This window comes from Cibotium barometz, chromosome 26, assembly GCF_041138505.1.
Source record: "Cibotium barometz isolate CiBa-2024 chromosome 26, ASM4113850v1, whole genome shotgun sequence".
NCBI lineage: Eukaryota > Viridiplantae > Streptophyta > Polypodiopsida > Cyatheales > Cibotiaceae > Cibotium > Cibotium barometz.
The window spans coordinates 53,244,008-53,266,699 of record NC_141071.1 but is presented as its reverse complement, the minus strand read 5'-3'; the positions used below and the strand labels follow the sequence as shown (position 1 = coordinate 53,266,699).

Sequence of the window (22,692 nt, the reverse complement as noted above, 5' to 3'; positions counted from 1 at the left end):
ATATAAAGGAAGCAACATTGACGTTTAATAGTTCAACAATGCTTTCTATTGTCGTCTCCTATAGTGAGTGCATAGGCTCATGAGCGCCATTACCTTCAGGCTTCAGGTGTGATTTTGCATTTTAAACAAAGAAAGATAAAAAAAAAAGTGCTTCGTCGCCTTCATCTTGGTTAAGGCTTAGCCCCCACTAATGCTGATCTTGGTACATTGTTCACACGTTTGGGGATTTGGTGAGTTTATTCACACACACCTCATACTTTGGGTATTTTGGATGTTTGTATGGTGCCAAGGTGCAACATTGTGTATATATATATGCCATGCAGGCGAGCTATATGCATATCATGATTATCATATGTTTAGCTCGAATGAGAAGGCAACATTACCATGTTATTTTGATGAGAGCACACGGTGGCTATGTATATGTGTGCATCTTTCCATCCCTTTGTATGGGATCAGAAGAGGAGCTATGTTGCCTACTTGGATTTCATTGATCGATTTGGGACCCTTTGCACATATCAACACTTCTGGGTGCAAGTATGGGTTTGTTCCATATCATTCAGCCAAGGATGATGATGATGTTCATGCTACGACTATAGATGATTATATGGGTGATGATGATCATAGTGATCACTCATGATATACATTTGGTGAGTTATGGCATGATAGGATTGGATCCTTGGAGGATGTGTATCGAGCATGCTTACACTTTTGTCACTATCATAATGGTGTTTGCATGGGCCTTGATAGATTACAACTCACCCACTCGAACTGGACACCATCTCATTGATTCTCATTTACTTAGACCGACTCATTCATTGTATTATGATGGGGATGATGACGTATTGTACACACACACACACACACAAATGATGATATTGATGTGTGTCACACACATACACATGATGATAGTGATACACGTACACATGATGCCACTGACAAATATGCACATGATGATGATGTATGTGATAGTGATAGCGAGAGTAATGTGTGTAGTTAGATCATCTGGGATCTCAAGGGTAGAGATGGGTAGCCGAGCATACCGAGCATCGACACTTCTATGCCTATCATCTTTCCTATGGATCATGAGGATATTCTAGTTGACCGTGGTGACATTATAGAGGATTGTGTGCATTTGAGTAGTGACACATCCATTGGTGCATTTGGGATGGGTGTATCCATTAGTAGACTTGAGGATAGTGATACTCCACATGCGAGTGACGGAGACACCTATGAGCATAGGCTTGAGTTACTAGTGTTAGATGCATCAGGCTATTCTTCTAGGATTTTTATTTGTGGAGATATCGCTGATAGGACCACTACTCCTAGTATTCATAACATTCCTGGCAGTGTTCGTGTGGATAGAGTTCATGTATTTGAGCAGTCAGGGACAGTGCATGAGAGTAGTGATGATTTTTATCAGATTAGACCTCATAGGAGAGGTAGGTTTGTGCACATGGATCTAGAGGGCTTTGTATTTGATTTGGGCATTTTCCTAGATCCAAAGATTAGAGAGATTGACCTATCTTTAGATATAGGTTATACATGGATTCCGTTCATGGATGTAGTCCATGATCATGATGATGATTTTACAGATTGCGAGGATGACATGGTTAGTGATTTGATTGGATGATGATCATATCCATAGTAGATCATATGGTATAGATCTTGAGAGATTTGCATTTGATCTAGACATCTCCTTAGATCCTATACTATTGGAGATAGATTTATCATGGGATTTAGTAGAGGAATTATTGATGGAGATACACCATGATTATGAGGATGACCTTGGAGGCATTGAGGATGCCATAGATGATGATTTAGGAGATGATACATTTATCTTTCATGTGAGGATACCTCTTCATTTTTTTTAGTGATGACTATGATGATGTTGACGATTATGTTGATATCTTAGATTATCATACACACATAGAGGGTCTTGCACATCAGGATACAGTTCATGGGTTTGATCACACTCATGTACTCATGTCTTTGACTTTTTGAGTAAAGCTATGGGGGTTGATGATGGCATGGGTTTCCATTTGATTTTACATGAGGCTGATGCTGAGATGAGTTCATTTGGCTCCCATGGGTGTCTACATGATCCTACGATCTTTTGCAGAGATGGGGTATTCATCTTTGGGTGCATTCTATGCCACTTGAGATGCCACTTGAGACGTACGGTGGATGATTATGTGGCACGACACTCAGATGCACCTGCGACACACCTTTGTCCTACACGATGATTCTTTTGTGCCAAGACCATTTTTCATTCTGACCATGTGTGATGGTTTCATTTGGTGGATTCCATGGATGTTAGATTTGCATTATGGTCATGAGGATGGACTTATGAGCTTTCCTTACAATCTAGGGGCTACTACATCAACATTGGAGGTTTGTGATGTGCACCATATCTATCTGCTTGACCCAAGAAGGTTGACCAGCCACGTCATTGACATTGGCTCTCCACATTTTTCATTCAATCCAAGTGGTTCAAGGTCCATTTTGCTTTGGAGTCTACATGGCTTGGTTTTCTCCTTTATTTAGGCAGATGTGGATGTATGGATTATTTCATCTTCAGGGTGACATTTGTATCTTTTCCATTTGACCTTGGATACCCGACTAGACTCATCATCTCGACAGGAGTCCTTTGTATTTTCCATTTGACCCCGGGGGTCATGAGATCCATGTATTGGTATTGGTGCTCTGCGATGGTGTCACTTGGTCATGTATTTGGTTCATTGTATATAGCCTTTGTATTTGTTTTGTGCATGACTTCCCTTCGATTTCAAGGATAAAATCATTGTAGGAGGGGATAGATTTGGTTACACATGCACATAAGGGATGGGACCTAGGTACTTGGGCTTAGTCATTTTTACATGTACTTTTGGGGTCTTTGGTCTATATTAGGCATATGGCTCATGGGAATCGTTCCTTTTTTATCATATTCACTCTATATAGACATCTATCTCTTCTTGGTGCTCATGCCCAAGCTTCCATGGCCTTCTTGGCTATTACCCTAGGATAGTGACCTACACCCATGATTACTCCATGCCTTGGGTATTACCGTAGGATGGTGACCTACACCCATGTTATCACTCCATGCTTTGAGTGGCCAACCTTCTTGCAGTGATGCACTCCACTTTGCAGCTAGTGAATCTCCTCAAGGTCTAGCATAGACAACTCTATGCAATGACCATTTAACCCAACATGCAGCTATCATATTAGGGTGTCCAACGCGAGCGCTCTATAATGCCAACTTTATGCAACGACCATTTAACCCAACATGCAGTTGTCATAGCATTATGGATTCCAATGCCTTGGTGGGCTAATTGGGTGAAGTAAAAAGAAGTGGCCTGCCTGCTTAACACCAACATACCTCACATCATCATGGGCTTTAAGGTGTTCACAAGCATGCCAATACCACCCTCATGCTTACCCCTGCCATTAAGTATCTTTGCTCTTCTTTAGTAGATTCTAAGCTCCAAAAATAGCCACTATTGAGACAAGAAGCCCAAGCCCTACATGTATGAAACCAGGGCTGATAAAAAGCCCTGCATATTCTTCATGAAGGGCATGCTAAGGGTCTTCAAGAATTGGCAGTAGAAGTCAAAGGGTATGATTCTAAAGTTGGTCAGAGCCTGCTAGGGCTTTTCTTGTAGACGGTATCTATGGAACTTGCCAATGACCTACTAGGGTTTGTAGAAAAGGGTACCTAGCTCTGTGCAGCATCAAACTTAAGTTAGAGGAGCACACATTTAATAGATAATATTTTGGTTTGTGGTAGAGGTTTCATTACAACTAAAAGAAGTTCAAAGTTTTCACATGGTCATTTGGAGTAGTTCATAGATAGTTCTTTACATATCACCACCTCTTGGATGTGTATTCATTGTTACACTTATGTACCTTTTCTTTCATGTGTACAAGTTTTTGTGGTTGTATGGATGGTATTAATGCCAAAATTAAACATTTACATATGAGAAGTTGTAGGAGCCACATGGTGCATGGTGCAGTAGATTAGGAGCCAAGGGAGTAGAGAATGAGAGATGCCCTTAGTGTATTAGGGAGAAGATGATATGGTAACATGAGAGCTTAAGTTTGACTCCACCCTTCTCATGCGTATATGATTGATAATGGTTTTATTTATAATTTGGTTTGTGAATATTACATGTGTAATATATGGACATTGATCACTTGGGTTTTTTCTATTTTCTATTTGATTCTACGCTTATTGTTGTGAGTCCTTGAGGGCTATTGTCACTATTGCATAGGATAATGGGTGACCAAGTCCCATGATGGTTTTTTATAATATGTTTTTGTCTGCAAAATGCATAGACTACTTGGCTATGCACGATATATTGGATCAATGACATGGATGAGACTCATATTGTGTATATGTTTCAGAGGGATTATGGAAATCTCATCCAGGATTAACCTCGTGCAATATCCAATTTTTGATAATATTTTATCATCGGATTCTCTGAGTTCTCTATTCTGCACTTTTGTGTGCGGTGGTGATTGTCCATGATGATAACCTAGTATCTTCTTTTGGATATGGGCTTATGATAAGTGGCTGTATACAATCTTGTATCCATGAGTGCTTGGCTGGATGTCCACGAATAGATAATAAACCATATATATAATCTCTTGTCTAATCATATTTGGGAACTTCTAAACTCATTATGACACCATGCTGCTAAAACAATAAGCATTCACGATACATCTCTGAAGCTCTCTGAATTCTTGCAAGATATCTTGGTCACAATAAGATCGCAGCAGCAACCGCTGGTGCGACTCATGCATATAGTTTTTGTAAGAGTAAAACATTAGCTAAGATACTCGGATGTTTTATTTTTTGTATGCTCTAGTTTCTAACAGGTTCACGAATTTTGAGAATGCATTAGCCTTTGTATATTTGTTTGACCTTGGGTAAACATCATGTTTGCAACTGCGAACATACTAATTGTTCACTATTCCGGGTTACAACAATTAAACTTGCATTAGTGTTATGAATACATAGCCCCTATTTAACCAGTTGGTTGGGGCATATTAGGAGAATGTCTCCCAGTTGTTTAATTAAATTGTCAAAGGTAATAACCTCGATTAAGGTATGTGGGAATCAGCTTTGTAGTGATCCTGAGTAGCTACTAGTCTTATCGTTAACTTCTTAAGTAGGATAATCACTAGATACAGTTGATATATTTATAGGGTAATTGATCACATAAATTGGGCAACTACAAGACTTGATTTCTAGAGGCAACGCTTTTTTCCTCATCCATGCAAGGCACAGCCGCTGGCCTAGTCTTCTAGAATAGAGTTGCCCGAGAACCTATTTATCCAGCGTAGGGCTTTCACTTAATCTGTTGGAAAGCTACCCGACTAATCGGGTCCACCCGCGTCCGTAGGATGGTGCCGTCGGGGCATTCCATCCTCCCACTTTCCACCCTACTCACGCGTCAATTTGTTTTCTAATTAATCCTACCACACTGTTTGACATAAATAAACATGTTCCTTAATTAAGGCCCTTTTCACAAGGTTTGTTAAAACAGCCTTTTTCTACAATACAATCATACCAAAGACAAGATTTATAAAAACAAAGTTTAAACATGAATCAATTTCATACAAGCCAAACCGGCTCTCTTATTCTTTTCCTTTATACCGCCGATGATCTAGAATTCGGCCTTCCAGCCTCTACATGCTGGGCAAAACCCTACGGGACCATACACCTCATCGTCGGCCGCTGGCAAGGACTCAAGCCGGCCTGTCGCCCTCTCAGGCTCCATCGCTCGATCCTCCCGCCCCTCAGAGGGATGTCTACGCACTAGGGTGGGCTAATTCACCGCACTAGCCTGGGCCCTCAGAACTAGGCAGCATCATAATCACTCGCCTCAATCGGCAAACCTCATTATCCCAATGGTATGAGGGATACCATGGGCCAACTCCGGGCCTTACTAATGTCTCCGCCGTCCGGCTATACAAGCACAAGAACGGGGCAGCGTCAAGGCAGGGAGAAGTTGTACCTGTACCTTAATTTAACCAAGATAACAATCCATTTACTCACTAAACCATAGGACTAGAATTCATGTTACCTTCTTAAGAAAACAATCCTTTTCTCACACAGATTTTAGCATTTCAACTTGAGATTGCGATAAGACATTCTTTATTAAGGCATATGCTGTTGTTTAAAAGAATACAAACTTTAAATGGTAAATCAATCAAATAGATCACTATAACAATCAATAGAGAATCCGGGGCCATACCTCAACCCCTAAGAAAATGATATGTAATTGAAAAACAAAATATGTATATACCTTGTAGAAATTTGTCGTTTATCGTTGCCTTTGCTCGTACAAGACGTATGAGAATAGAGTCTTCTCATACCTTGTCTTATGATTGAAATCATCCAATCATCCCCAAGCTTTATCTCCTCTTACTCGTACTGTGACTCTTCTCTCTTTCTAAGGTCTATGGCAAAATAGCCTTCTCTTACAGGACTACGGTCTACTATTCTTTCTCTACAAGAAAAGCTATGGAGTTTTGGTCTCTTCCTTCGAAAGACCATAGAAATCTAAGCTTCTTTTCTAAGATATTAGATAAGAATGAAGGGATATATACATCTCAAACTCTAGGATTACCTTGAGACTACTTGCTGCCTTCTCACAGTTTTCTCTGTGTAGAGACCCTAACAGAAACAGCAAATTGTTTCGGCCATAACTCTCTGATAAAAACTGAGAATATAGTCATATAACCAGTCAAAAGAACGGGAAGACATCTAGTCTACAAGACAACGCGGGCAGAATAGGCAAAAACGTCTGTATATAGCCACAAACGCACCATCTTTAGAAACGCGTTGTTTTTCCACATTTTTAGTATGCATGGACTCTAAATGTGTAAAAGTACTCTAAATATGACCTCTTATTACCTAAAATCGAAATTCTATTTTTGGGGATACTTATCTCTTAATAGAACTATTCTTATGTTCTTTTTTCTTTTAGGATTTTTGGAGCTAATATTTTTATTCTAACACTTTTCTAATGTTTCTAGCCTTATTGTCTCACTCTTTCTAATTACACTCTCTTTTCTTATTGAAATCTATATTAAAAGAGACACATACATACATGGCTTGGGAGGGACCTTACAATCCTGTTTTCTTCTACCCATATGCTTTTTATGTTTTTATGCATAGTTAAGTGCTCTTATAAAGCATATTTACATGAAGTACAAGAATTAAGTCATATAGACTCTTATTGAACTACTCTGTGGTGTTTGAAGTAGTCACTTGTTGGTGAGGATTGAAAGAATTACATTGACTTGCGAGGCTAATATAGATATCTTCACTAGGGATTGAAAATCATTGAGTTGTGAAGATTGTGGCATTGTTTGGAGAGGTTTGTAATTTGAAGGAAAATTCCAGGCGATGGGTTGTACCATTGACCAGGCTTTCGCCCACCATGGCCCCCCATCCAGAGATGTACCTGGAAGTTGTCGATGGTGAGGCTTTGGTGCAAATATTCTCCAGTGCATATGGATATGTACTCATGGAGTAGCTGCTACATTAATTTAACCAAAAGAATAGTAAGCAATAAGCTTAACAAATATATAGTGGCTATTGTGTGATATGGCTTAATCCATGATGAGACTTAAATCGTGAAAGTGCAGGTTCTTAAGCCTTGAGATGGAACTCCATGAATTTGTAAATTTTGACCTCGATTTTTTTCTCCACGTAGACTGCTAAGACGTGAAACACTAAGGCGTGAAAGACTAGACATGAATGGTCAGGACGTGAGCCATCATGACGTGAATGAGCAGACATGAGACACCAAGACGTGAGCCATCATGACGTGAATGAGCATACATGAGACATGAGACACCAAGACATGAAAGACCATGATGTGAAACATATGACATGAATGAGCAGACGTGAAAGTCATGACGTGAATCTGTAGACGTGAAAGTCATGACGTGAATCTGCAGATGTGAAAGTGCAAACGTGAAAGTCATGACGTGAAGATCCAAGACGTGAAATCCATGACGTGAATCTGTGAACATGAAAGTCATGACGTGAAGATCAAAGACGTGAATCTGCAGACGTGAAAGTCATGACATGAAGGTCCAAGAGGTGAAAGTCATGTCGTGAAACATGACGTGAATGAGTAGACGTGAAAGTCATGATGTGAATCTATAGACGTGAAAGTGCAAACATGAAATGAAACTGCACAGCAGGGACTGACATGGGCCGTGAGTTTACAACTATATTTGCACATGCTTAAGATGGATCATTTATCATTTCCAGAGGGGTGGCAAGAGCATTGTTATTTTGTTCTTGATGTGCTCTTAAGCCTCCGTATTTGATCTTGAATTTGTTACTGAAATGATGTCGAGGTAGTAGAGAAGACTGCTGCTTAAACAGACAAGCTCTTGTGTTGGTGCTGAATGCACGAGAGTGGTTTTGTTTGCTTGCTATTGCTTGGGCCTCCATTATCGAACTTTAGGTGAAGTTGTTGGGGTTGAAGTTGGTGGTGAGGTTTTCTTCATGTTGTTCAATTTTGGCAACCATATGATGATATTACCATCATAGTATCCTTGTTGTTGAAGCACAGGCACCCATCTTTGATGAACACTGTAATTTGGTGGCCGATGTGATTGGTGTTGAGGCTTCCTTCTTTGTGCAAGCTTAGGGGACTTGGTGATACGCTTGGGGACCCAAGCTTTTGTATTTCTTTGGTAGTACCCTTGTGCTTGCAATAGTGTTTTAGGTACCCACACTTGTTGCATTGGTGGAGTTCTTTGAGGAACTTGCATAGGCTCTTGTGGACGGTGTTCTGGAGTACTCTTCTTCTTCCTTGGCTTTAGAGTACTTCATTTTGAGGAATAGGTTTTGATTGTCGAGGCACCCAAATTTGATTGGCACCTTCATAGTAGCCTTGAGCTACAAGTAGCTGCTTCTCCACCCACATTTTGATACTATTAAGATATCGTGATTGTGGTAGTCTAGGTGGAGTTTTCTTTAGGGTTGATGTGGAAGGTTTGGGGCCCTCCTTGACTTTGGTTGACACTGAGGCTGTAGGTTTGAGACTCATTGGCATTGTTGATGATGAGGTTTAAGTCTCTTGTGGAGTGGCTGTCGATGACGAGGCCTTTGAGCATGTGGTTATCTCCTTTGGTGAAGTTTGTTGATGAAGATACATAGGCTCCGAGGTCTTTCCTTTGAGTTCCATGTTAGAGATAGATGGTTGGGATCTGGGAAATTCTTCAAGAATAGCTGCTTATTGCGAGGCTTTGGCATCAAACTTCATAGGTGAGGATGGGGTTGAAGCAGTAGAGGCTTTATGGAGTTGGTTGTTGACGCAGATGGTAGGTCCTTGTGTAGAGGGGCTTTTGTGGAAGAGGCTTGTATCCTTTTGCATTCAGCATCATAGATATCCATTAAAGTTAGATCCTCTTCCTCGCAGTATGGTATTGTCAACTTTTTGTCATTTTTGACTATCATGTGATGACTCTATTGCTAGCAAAGCACAGTGGTGCTTGGGCAACAAGAGTCCATTTATGCCCCAAGATCAAATCTGCTTCTAACACGTACTCAAGCACAAAAAACTTGTAAGTGAGGGGGTTAGTTTCAATATATATTGTATGTTCAAAGTACCCCAAACATGGCATGTTCAAGTCTTGTGTAAAGGTAATCCGTTTAGGATGTGCCGTGAGTGTTGATTGACCTAACAAGTCCCATAGCTCCAGAGTCATGAGATTGTGTTCTCGTATTGGATAAAAATGTGCTTGAGCTGTGGTGCTTTTATTGGCAATTTCCAAACCAACCAAAATCCTAGGGGTCTTTTTATTAAGATATGTTAGAAATTCCAGCTCCTACAAGGCTTCTTCCTCCCGTAGCAATTGTACATTGCATGCAGGAGTGTTCAAGGTGATTGTTTGCATGGATTCATCTAGTGAATACAATGATTCACTTATCCAAGGTCCACCAAGGATGACATGATACTCAAGGGAATCTAGGGTGACATGAAATGTAAATTCCATATCACCATCGATTGTTCGAGTAGTGTATCTAAAGTAGCCTAGAACTTCAATGTTTTGTTCATTGGTTCCTTTTGCAAGACCATTGCTTGCCGGGGTGAGTTCAGGTTGTCCCACAATGAATGTTATGACTTACTCGAGGATCAATGCGCGTTTGCACTAAACATCATTGCCTATAGGGAAATCCAACCATACCATGATAGAGTCTTCCAAAGGAACCATGGGTGCTTCGGTTAGTTTTTTGCTTCAGATCCTGTGTCTGTTTCATATTCCCATTCACTTTCATCCTCTGTTTGGGTCTCATCTTTTTCAAGAGTACCCAATGCGTACAATGGCACACTTGGCCCTCTGATAATTCTTAATGAGTACTGTTTGGAAACTTGCGAATCCTAACATTCTTGGTTTATTTAGTTCGTTATGTCCTTGTATAACTCAGGTTGAGCTATTAAAGGTACAAGTGTTGATATATGATGCTGGCTTTATCATGAGAGAAGAGCATTCCTCCAAATGAGGTTTTGAGAGACTGTTTTAATTTTGTAAGGGAATTATCGAATTCCTTACATGCTTTCTCAAGCCTATAGTTCGTATAATCTGTCTCAAATGACTCTTCTGTAGAGAATGTCTTCCTCTTGAAAGGGAAAGCGATACTCCTCTAGGCTTTGTATCTTGGTTGCTGGTGTAGGTTTGGCATTATGAGGCTCAATCACAACCGGTGACCCTGTGAGACATTCAACCATCCTAAGCATGCACTCTTGAGCCCGTTTTTTGCATTGTGCATATGTCATGTGATCATTATTATCCATTTGGGGTGGTTGGGTGGGTTCTAGTTTCTTGATTGGTCTATGTGGTGCACTGAGCAAAGAGTAAGAACTTGTCTCATCCTCACTTAGTGATGTACTAGAACTTGTTTCGTTCTCTGACTTTCTTTGGTTTGTCAGTTTTTCACTATGTCTACCCATGCAACGAGATCGAATTTTCTTTTGGTTTTTGTATCCTATGTCGCACATATGGGTGTTGAGGTTTGTGTGGTGGTCTTTGAGGTGGATGCATCTACATCATGTATAGCTTTTGGCTCTTTTGAGTTTATGTCCCCTTTTGGGTTTATGTCCTCTACAGATTCCTTTTCCCTATCTTTTACTTCGACTTTGGTTTCGATAGTTTTTGTCCCTTGTCTTTCTTGGGTTTAGAAGGTTTTGTTTTCTCTTTTGGGTTCTCTTTTAAAGCATGTTCTTCTACCCATGTTGAGGTGTTGTCTTTTACATTCTTTTTGACTGTTTATCGTGCCTTGGCTTGTAAGAGTGTAAGCACATTCAATGGCACTGTGGACAATTGCCTGTTTTGTACACTTAAGATGTTAAGAGTTGTATTTTGTGAGACAAGTTGCATTGAAGCAACTCGTCTTGGGCAATCTTGGAACATGTGATCAATGCCACATCGTTCACACATTGGTTGCAAGGTGTCAGTGACTATAGACATGGAAGTATTCCAAACTGTGCACTCTGCCACCTTGTGAGGTCCACGACAGAACACTGAAGTGTCCAATTAACTGATTCCTAAGAAGTTTCTACCCTTTGGACTGTTTTTGTTTTGTGCACAGGAGATGGAGGTTTTGAGTCCATTGTGGATGAAGTGGGACACTTTTTAGTATCATGATCAAAGGTTTTACAATACATGCAGTATAGAAAAACAGGTGCCTTGTATGTATAATGAGGATTAGGATGGTCGCAGTGATTGCATTCAACACAAGGCATTTCGCGCTCGTCACTTTTATAGACATTAAGAATGTTTGGTTTTGAAGGTTTTCATCTCTTCTGGATATGTTGGCTGTAAGGTTTTAAGCAAGACTGCATAAAATTCCAAAAATGTCAATTCTGAGATCAATCTTTCTTTTGCCATTGCTTCACTTGGTTTAGATTAGGAACATCTCATAGCATGATCATCTTCTAGCATGTTGTCATCTAAACATATTGCTTCTTTTTGCAACATTGATCGAATGTTTTCGGATTGGATACAATGATCAAGTTGTGTAAGCTGTTATTCTTCAAGCCCATCATGAAACATCTCCTCAATTGAACATCGTTTAATTTTTCCCATGACTCACAACGTGAGTCCAGGAGTTTTATCCGAAGGATAAAATCTCTAATGGATTCATTGGGTTGACGTTCAATTGAATAGAGTTCTGTTACTGCACTCCACCGATCACCTTGTTTGGAAAAGCCATGTATAAAGGCTGATTTCAAGGTTTTGAAGCTGGTCTTGATTGTCGACATTAATGCGATGAACCATTGACTAGCTTTTTCTTCTAAGCATAAGTTCAATGCATGTACCTTAGTGGGATAGTTGGGATTTCCAAAGGCTTCACATCTCTGTTCAAACATTTGAATGAATTGAACAAGGTCTGTTGTTCCGTCGTATTTGCCCATAATTTTAGAAATTTGTACGATCGTATTTCTATATGAGTTATTGAAGCCGTATGTGAGTGCTCTTGTTGGAAGAGACTCACTGAGTCCTTGGGCCACCCCCCTTCTTAGACTAGTTAGTATGTCCAAGATGTGGGCATCCAGGAAAGGGTTCGTACTTATAAGATTTGCAAGAATGTTAGGCAAGGGGCCAAAGCTTGGTGGAATCGAAGTGACAGGCGGTGTAAAACCTGATGGCACGCTTGTTATTATAGGCATGGCCAATGGCATTGGGAGCTGAATTTGTGGCATGGATCTCAATGGCTCGAAGATGTCAGCCATTGGGTTTAGTCCTTATGTGATTCCTTGTACTCCCTCTATTGTGGCCATGTCAGAGTGCCTAAATGCTCCTTAATGAGCAGTTACAAATTATTATTTTTTGCTTTTTATACATTCCCACATCCCGTTATAGCCTCAAGAGGCTTGGCGTACTCTTCGTTGGATCAAATGGGTGTCCGTTAGCTTAAGCACTATACTCACGTAAACGACCCGAGATATTTTTTTGAAAAATGTATATGCTAGGAACTTCCCAAATGGAAGAGGAGCTCCTAAAACCTATTTTCCATCTCTGTCTCTAAACGAAAAAAAAAATCTGAGAATGTTTTCCTATTTTGCAGTACATTTTTAAGGGTGATCCAAAAGGAATTTTAAAAAACTCTGTATGAGGGAGTTGTAGTATTTTTGGAGTACTACAACTTTGTTTCCTTGAGTCGTCCATGATTTTGTCGTTTAGACCCTCAAAAAGTAGCCCGAATATGGCTTGTTGTCATTTTCGCGCTATTTTTTGCAATTCTTCGTGGTTTTTGGGCTGTTTTTGCCTCGATTCTTGGGTCAAATTTTGAGGCTATTGGTCGGAGGCCAAAATGATCAATTTTGACTTCGAACGACCATGTCCAAAGTCGAAGAGCTCGATGTCAGCTTTTCGATGAGCCCTAGAGTGCCTTCATCGAATCTACGGTTTAGGAGATATGGGCCTCCAAACGGGTGGTTTTCAAAAACACTTTTATTTTTTTTATTTTTATTTTGCCTCATGAACTTCTGTTTCACGCCGTGAAACACTTTTCACGCGTAAATCGGACTTTATGTGGAAATTAAATTACCATTTTTTTATTTTTTTAATTTCTAATTTTTTACCGCGTGAACTGCACTTCACGTGGATATTAAATTTTCTTTTCTTTTTTTTTTACCACGTGAACTTCTGTTTCACGTCGTGAAACACTTTTCACGTGTGAACCGGACTTCATGTGAAAATTAAATTACGATTTTTCTTATTTTTTATTTTTTATTTTTTTTCCCACAAACTTCTGTTTCACACTGTGAAACACTTTTCACGCATGAACCACACTTCACGTGGATATTAAATTTTGATATTGATTTTTATTTTTTTTAATCGGGTGAACTGTTTCACGCCGTGAAACACTTGTCACACGTGAACGGGACTTCACATGGAAATTAAATTACGATTTATTAATTTTTTTAGTCGCGTGAACTTCTGTTTCACACCGTGAAACACGTGGATATTAAATTTTGATTTTTTTTTTACTTTTTATTTTTATTTTTTTCGCGTGAACTGCTGGTTCACGCCTTCCCCCATAAACCGAACTTCACGTGGGAATTAAATTATGATTATTATTTTTTTGTCTCATGAACTTTTGTTTCATGCCGTGAAACACTTTTCATGCGTGAACCGAACTTCACGTGGATATTAAATTTTATTTTTTTAACTTTTTATTATTTATTTATTTTGCCGCGTGAACTTGTGTTTCATGCCATGAAACACTTTTCACGCGTGAACCGAACTTCATGTGGAAATTAAATTATGATTTTTTTATTTTTTATTTTTTATTTTTTGTTGCGTGAACTTCTGTTTCATGCCATGAAACACATTTCACATGTGAACCGGACTTCACGTGGATATTAAATTTTGATTTTATTTTAATTTTAATTTTTATTTTTTTGCCGCGTAAACTTCTGTTTCACGTGTGAACCCGACTTCATGTGGGAATTAAATTTTGATTTATTTTTATTTTTATTTTTTTGGTTGCGTGAACTTCTGTTTCATGCTGTGAAACACTTTTCACACGTGAACCGGACTTCACATGGATATTAAATTTTGATTTTTTTAAAAATTTATTATTTATTTATTTATTTTTGACACGTGAACTTTTATTCCATGCCGTGAAATGCTTTTCACGCATGAACTCCTCTTCACGTAGAAATTAAATTATGAATTTTTTTATTTTTATTTTTTGCCACGTGAACTTCTGTTTCACACCGTGAAACACTTCACGTGTGAGTCGGACTTCACGTGGATATTTTTTTTAAATGTTTTTTTTCATGTGAACTGTTGTTTCACGCCTTCCCGTGTGAATCGAACTTCACGTGAGAATTAAATTATGATTTTTTATTATTTATTTATTTATTTTATTTTTTTTGCTACGTGAACTTCTATTTCACTTGCCGTGAAACACTTTTCACACGTGAACCGGACTTCACGTGGATATTAAATTTTGAAATTTTTTTCGCGTGAACTGCTGTTTCATGCCTTCCCCTATGAATTGGACTTCACGTGGGAATTAAATTACGATTTTTTTTTTTTGCCGCGTGCGTGAACTTCTGTTTCACGCTGTGAAACATTTTTCACGCGTGAACCGGACTTCACGTGGGAATTAAATTACAATTTTTTTACCGCGTGCGTGAACTTCTGTTTCACGTCGTGAAACATTTTTCATGTGTGAACCGGACATCACGTGGATATTAAATTTATTATTTTTCTGCCGCGTGAACTTCTGTTTCACGCCGTGAAACACGCGTGAACCGGACTTCACGTGGAAATTAAATTATGATTTTTTTTATTTTTTTAGATTCAAGTGAGAAATACAAATTTTTCTTTTTGGGGGGGATTTTTTTTATTAGAATGAAAGAAATATAGATATTTTTTCAAAAAAGGTTAGTGGAATCAAAAAAGTCATCCCTTTAATGACACACACCTTACACCCTTCATAAATGACCCCCAAAATGGACAAATCGACAACTCATGAGCATCTTCTCATTGAATGCTCATTAGCCTTAATGAGTTATGTAAAAAAGTGATTGAGAATTAAGCCAAGATTAATCCTTTCACTAATCTTTCCCTCTTTTGTACTAATCAAGGACTCATTAACCACTAATCCCTAATTAATTCACACAATTGAGCACACCATTGGATAGAGCAAGGAAAAACTAATCTATGTGCATCAACAATTGTATAAATTAATCTAAATTAAAAGATTAATTAGACTCTTAATTATAGTCTCTTTTTTAAGGTAAAATTAAGCAAAGAGAGTCAAATTTCTCCAATTGGTCAAACAATTGATGTGATTAGGTGTTTTGATGCATCTAGATGCTCTCAAAACACTCAAAAATCCCAATTTTGACTACTCATATGATTAATTTAGACCCCAATTAACATGTTTTCTAAATTTTTTAGCCTCTTGAACAAGATTAATCACCCTTAATGATAAAAACTAGTCCAATAAGAGAAATTAGTCAAATTCAAGGATTTTTTTTATGGTTTTAAATTTTTTTTAAAAAGATTAATAATGCTTGCTAACACTCTAATCCAAACAATTTCAACAAAAAGCACACAATTAAACTAAAATCAATGATCTTAGATCTATGTTTAAACTAAAGAGAGCTAACATTCACTAAGAAATGCATTCTCTTGCATTGTTTGATGCAATGGATGCAAACTAAGCCTAGTAAAAACTCTTTGCAAACCCTAAGCACATGAAAAACCATAAAAATAATAACAAAATCAACAAATTAATCTAAAAATTAAACAAAAAGCATTCTTTTCAAAAATAAAAAAGAGAGCTATGCTACACCAAATCTCACACAAATCACCATCAAATCCACATCTTTTTCATGGAAAACCACTAATCAAGATAATGGGCAATGGGTTATGCATAGATTAGAGGCAAAACGATGGAAAAAGCCAAGGGATGGCTCCCCGACAGCGGCACCAAAAATGTTAAGGCTCACCCTAACCCTCCTTGAAACACATCCAAAAAGAGCTTACCTGGTGAACCGCAACTATCGTGAAGATCTTTCCAATGGCCAAGCTCGTAACCCTTGAGGTCTCCAAGCTCTACAACTCCTTGAGAAGCAATTCCACTGCGTCTCCCGCGAGCGTTGTCACACTGTCGCATTGCACTACGGGTCCTCGTCCCTCCTCTCACCTCACTTCACTCATACACACTCACTAGCATGCATTAGGGAGAGAGATTAGCAAGAGGATTAGCAAGCAAGACTCAATTGCACAATGAGAGAGTATGTTGTATTATGAGAGAAATTCACTTATATACATGGCCATAAGTGTTCACACTCACTTAAACTGTGGAGAGCAGGCACTTTAGGCTCATAAGAGGCCTAATGCTATTACAATGACTACTCTCATAATATATCCATGAAGTGCATCACTTAGGACTTCATCCTATCTTGCTACCAGACGCTCTTAAAGTGGAAATTGCCATAAATACTCCATCACACCATTACGGGCGCCCGTCCAAGTTGTAGCTTTGGACACTATTGCTTGATATCTTGAATGCATGACCCTTTGGTATATCTACCGTGAGTCCTTGATGTAAGATAATGGCGGTAGCTCTTGTTAATTCTAGAATTGGATTAACAATGGTGGAGGAGATAGATAATATGAGGCTCAACAAATTTGAGCCACTTGAGGGAAGTGCGAATAAGCTTGGAGTTAATTGAGCTTATCCACACTTAAGGGAAGTGTGGATAAGCTTGGAGTTATTTGAGATTATCCACACTTGAGAGAAGTGTGGATAAGCTTAGAGTTAATTGAGATTATCCACACTTGAGAGGAGTGTGGATAAGCTTGGAGTTAATTGAGCTTATGAAGTGATTAATGCTAATAAATTTGATATCTAGCTAATGTGAGCTAAGAGTAGTGCCTAAGCTTGCAATGGAGAAGCTCATGGAGAGCTCATGACAAGAGGGGATGCTCTGATACCCATTAACACTCTCTGCCTATAGCAAGTCTTGGGATCTATGGCACAATATTTCTCAACAGTATCAAATATTAATTGTATACTCTAAATCTCTTGCAAACAATTAGGACTCACAACTTTTGGCCATAGTGCTTGGCCAATTTCTAGACCATCACTTGTGACATCATAATTGGATCATCTCAAGAAGGTCATGTATAAAAACCATCACCAATTTCTTCCATATGATCATGAGAAGAAGTTTGTTCCATCTACAAAGGGAGCTCCCCCACATCCTTTAATAGTAGATCATTAGAAAGTGGTGTGGCGAGGATCAACCCAAATGCCACTATCGGTACTCAATCTTATTTTCGCTTCCGTACTGGACAAAGCTAAAAATCAATCATCTTCTAGATCCAATGCACATCATAAAAAATATGCCATCCAACATTTGGGACACTTAATTGGTAAGAGATATTCTCTTTCAGCTCGAGAGAACTTGAGATTGATTGATCATCTCCTAACCACTTGGCCGAGCATTCAGGAGCATTCAACAAAACAGAAAGGTGGTTTTACCCATGGAACCTTAGATCTTAGCAAAGAAAGAGTATAAGAGAGTGAAGGATCAAATTGCATCCTTTCGTACACCTAAAGTTGTCATGCTTTCTTCTTTAAAAGGAGCATTCACAAAACAAAGAAGGAGCAACACAGTTGTATGGACTAAAAACACATGATTGGCAAAAGATGTTAAATGTATGTTCAATCTTTATTTATAGTTTTCATGCTTTTTTAATTATGATAATGCAACATTAATTACAATTTTTTATTGTCATTCTTCCCATATGCATTAGTGGGTGTGGAGATCAAAAGTGTGCGAGGCCATATGCAAAATGGGAGTAGTAGTAAGATATGCACAAGAGAAATTCAAACATGGTTTTCTTTTGTTATAATGCTAGTTCAAAGGGTTGGTTGTGCATTAGGGGAAATTTGGATTCAAATTGGGCCCTTTAAGGATTTGTATACATTCTCTCTACAAAATGGGCTCATGGTGAAATTTTTGTAAATCAACTCAAAAGTGAGCGGAGTTTGGACATTTAGAATCTACTCTTTGAGACCTTTCTAATGATATATAGCAAGTTTGCAAGAGATTTGTGATAATATAAAACACTTAGCTAAGGTGGATGTAGCCTAAGTACACTCATAATGATGAAAGATTAACACTAATAATACTTAGACTCAAGTTTAATTAGATTAATTAGACTTAACCTTGAGAGGTTGCTTGAAAATGACCCCTTTTATGTAAGGGAGATACATATTAGCTTTACTTGCTCATGTGGGATTATTCTTGCTTGCTCATGTGGCAACATGCTAGATTAACACTCTCTCCCTAGCAACTCTTGGGATCCATGGCACCATATTTCTCAACAGTATCAAATATTAATTGTATACTCTAAATCTCTTGCAAGTAATTTTTCATATTCAAGAAGTCCCCAAATTCGATGATGATGTCATCACCAAATTTGGGGAATTCTTGAATATGAAAAATTTCCTATCATACTATATATCATTGGAAAGGTCTCGAAGAGTAGATTCAAAATTTCTAAACTCCACTCACTTCTGAGTTGATTTGCAAATTTTTTCACCATGAGCCCATTTTTGTAGAGAGAGAATGTGTAAGGGCCCAATTTGAGTCCAAATCTCCCCTAATGCTAGTTAAATTGAGTCATCTACATTCTACAGATACATAATCTCCAAGGAGATACATTCATCCACTATTGATGCTGATTGAGTAATGGAGGTGGGAGGAGTGAGGAGAACTTCCCAAGATCTAGACTCGTGACTAGCTAACTACATCTTGTGGTACACTTAATAGATGAATTGTCCATGTGTGGTGTTATGCATGCTTGATGGATGTTCTTCCTCGAGCAGCTCATGAAGACCTTGAAGGATTTTTTAAGGCAAAGAGCAAGGCCAGAAGGAAGCATGGCAAAGGGGTGGTTAGGGCAAGAAGTGTGCATATTTTAGATTATCTCTCACGATAACTAACCTTACATCACATCCAAAAGATTGTAATATTGAAAGGCTTAATGAAGAAATGGAGAAGACATAAAAAATATGGAGAGGTGGTGACTCAGAGGAATGTGAATACACAAGAGGATGCGACCCTCAAGTAAGTGTGCCTCTATATCTCTTAACTAACCTAAATAGAGTCACATTATATGGTATTCAGTTTCAAATATATAATTCATTTGGTGTGAGTCGTAGTATAAGGTTAGTTTCATATATATAATTCATTTGGTGTAGTCATAGTATAAGGTTTACAATACCATGTGGTCCGAGGGAACGAACTTTCACACTCGACATATAGATACAAAGAGAAATACATAAGATTGTGGAGCTATGCAAGTTTTGAGCAAGAGAGTGGAGCAATGCTTGATTATTGTGGCATATTCCACATTTATATATTGGATGTGAAATGGTTGAAGGATGTGGTGTATCGAGGTCCTGAAGCAACCGGTGAAAAAGTATCCAAATAGATTTATGGCTCTATAAAGTTTTGGCAAATAGAGAGAGACACATTTGAGCTACCTCACCATGGCATTAAAAAAAAAATTCTAGTTTTTGTTATATAGTTCCTTTTGCATGTTTAATTAACAATGTGAGTTTTTTCGTATTAGGTTGTGTTTCAATTGGACCTACATAAAAGAATTGGTGGAAGTTACTCCTCGTTCAAAGAGTATTTTTCAAGAGGCGGATGTTGAAGGGCTCATGAATGAAGTGTGAGTTGAAAATGAACATGCCAAGGATCAAGTGCAAGATGCAAGATGCAGAGAGAAAGATACCACCAACCAATGAAGATGAAGGTGTCCCTATCCAAGATGAGGACGAAGCAATCGAACCCGAATACACTAGTGATGATGATGATGATGATGATGGCAAGTCCACTATAGCTAGCAATGGGGTACATTATTTATTTTCTCAATTAGTAACGTTAATTTCATATTTTTCATATGAGTATTTCTTCTAAATATAATCATGTCAATCTCGGTCCTCCTCAAAAATAAAGATGCACCACGATTGGTCTCTCTTGGGCATCTATATTACCTCCCAACACAAACTAACACACATTAGCATGATAATTAGTCTCTCTTGGGCATCTTCATTACATCCCACCACAAACCAACATTTGCTCTTAGATGTCGGTGAAAATTATACTATTGTGTATGCCTCTCGAATTCTATCTCAGTACGTGGCTACATCCATGTGTATAGTTGTGTGTATAGCCCCGCATGCTGCAATGTGACCTGTAATGTTCACTCTTTGTAGCCACTGTCACCACTCTCTCACTAGTTGCACGACTACATCACACGGCTATGCGCTCATCCTCTTGTAATGTTAGATGTAAAATGTAAAATGTAGGTATCTCTACATCCAAAAAGAAGTATTAAGAATATAATAGCACCATTTCATCATGTGGTTGTTGACACGGTGAAAACAATATTGGCATTCAAGAATAGACACAATACATTGTCATGCTAATATGTGGTCAATGCTTGGTTGATATATCCTTGCCTCGCTTTTGTGACCTATTCAAGGTCAATGCTAAACTATGAGACTTTTCAAAAAAGAATCGGCAATGTATATATTACTCTTGGATAGCTCTTAGAAAGAATTGGTGGTATGTGAACACTTGCAATGAATTGCGGTACAAGCTTTGATTCGCTTCCATTGAAGAACTCTTTTAAAACTAATTTATTCTCTCTCTTTCATATTCTCTCTCTCTCTCTCTCTCTCTCACCACAACATTCACACACAAGCTTCGATTGGTTTCCATTTGGAGAACCCTTTTAAAATTAAATCCCTCTCTCTCTCTCTCTCTCTCTCTCTCTATAAAGTTCAAACCCTTTTTTCATGGTAAGATCGCAACCAAAGGATAAAACATATGTAGTCATATCATTATATGAGCGATATACTCTATGCCATCTCGGAAAGCATTGAAACACCTCCCAAAGACAAAACTTGTAGGGCGAGAGAGAACAGGCGGTGTGGTTGTTTGGCCCGAGCACATAATTGGAGGCTGGAGCAGCAGCAAGGTGAGGCCGCCACCCATGATACAGAATGAGTTGTGTGCGGCGAAATTCTACGTTATACAGGAGTAGATTGGTATTACGTATTAAACAGCTATAATTGAAGTATGAAGCGTTGCAGCAATTAGGGCATGTAGATCTTCCCCCCGCATTTGCATCGCCAGGCCTCGGGGTAATAGCCGGAGACGTTATGGGTGCCGGGATGGACCACGACTCGAGCCGGGGTGCATGGCCTGCAGCTGCCGCACTTACAGATGCATTTTGGCGGCCTCGATCCCAAGCGGCTGTTTGCATCCTCCACCACTGGCCCCTTCATCTCCTCCTTAATGCCCACCTGCATCAGTTACGCATTATATACTCACTATAAATGTGCTCGCAGCCTGTCAATACGCAAAGCAAACTCACACGCGCCATAGCTTCAATTATCACAGCTTGTACCTTATGAGACAATGTAGGCGTCCGCACTTGCAACCTACCACAGTGATCATCGCCGCAGCGCAGTACACTGCTGTCTGCTCTACCAGAAACAACTCCTGCAAAACAGAACAGGTTAATTAGGTGTTATCAACCACACTCTACAACCCCCTAGATAGTATTCTGTGAGAAAAATTAAGGTGCTGCGTTCAGCAACCAGCTCCTTGGCTTCACTGCTTGGGCATCATGACAACAGCGATTTTTTCAATTGCAGAGCTAGCCCCTTACCTTGATTATTATATACAGCCTGGCTACCCACGAGAATCAGTAAGAGAACCCTGTGCAACGACACTGTTCTCAACACAGGCGCGCGGCTTTGCCCTCGTTTTGTCATGCTTTTTAGCTTTTTCCTGTGCACAATTATCAACGAACAACAGCATAACCCATGTGAATATATTGCAAACAAATACCTAGCTGTCATTATGGTTTCCCGTGTGATCTTATGGTAAACGGTCCAAATCTATCCAACACGGAAGCTGGTAGAAAACACAAAGGTCAGAGTTACCAGTACACAGTGTTAGACAATTGCAGACACCCAAGTCCTTCGCCCTCGCTGCAACACGTACAAGGCTCTTTGCTTTGCTACCTCTCGTTTTCACTGTCGCCACTGTTCACAACACCTATCACACTGTTCACAACACCTTTCACACGTGAACTCAG

At 39.0% G+C, this 22,692-nt stretch overlaps 1 protein-coding gene across 1 annotated transcript; it reads right to left on the bottom strand.

The window, feature by feature from the left end:
* Positions 1–21,402: 21,402 nt before the first annotated feature.
* Positions 21,403–22,415, bottom strand: LOC147624090 (EPIDERMAL PATTERNING FACTOR-like protein 5). The gene is made up of 3 exons (XM_086820951.1): positions 22,261–22,415; positions 21,997–22,091; positions 21,403–21,892 (listed from the first exon to the last, which is right to left on the bottom strand). Exons 1-3 carry the CDS (start codon positions 22,364–22,366, stop codon positions 21,683–21,685), a joined length of 411 nt encoding a protein of 136 aa, XP_086677077.1. The 5' UTR covers positions 22,367–22,415; the 3' UTR covers positions 21,403–21,682.
* Between the last annotated feature and the right edge of the window lie 277 nt (positions 22,416–22,692).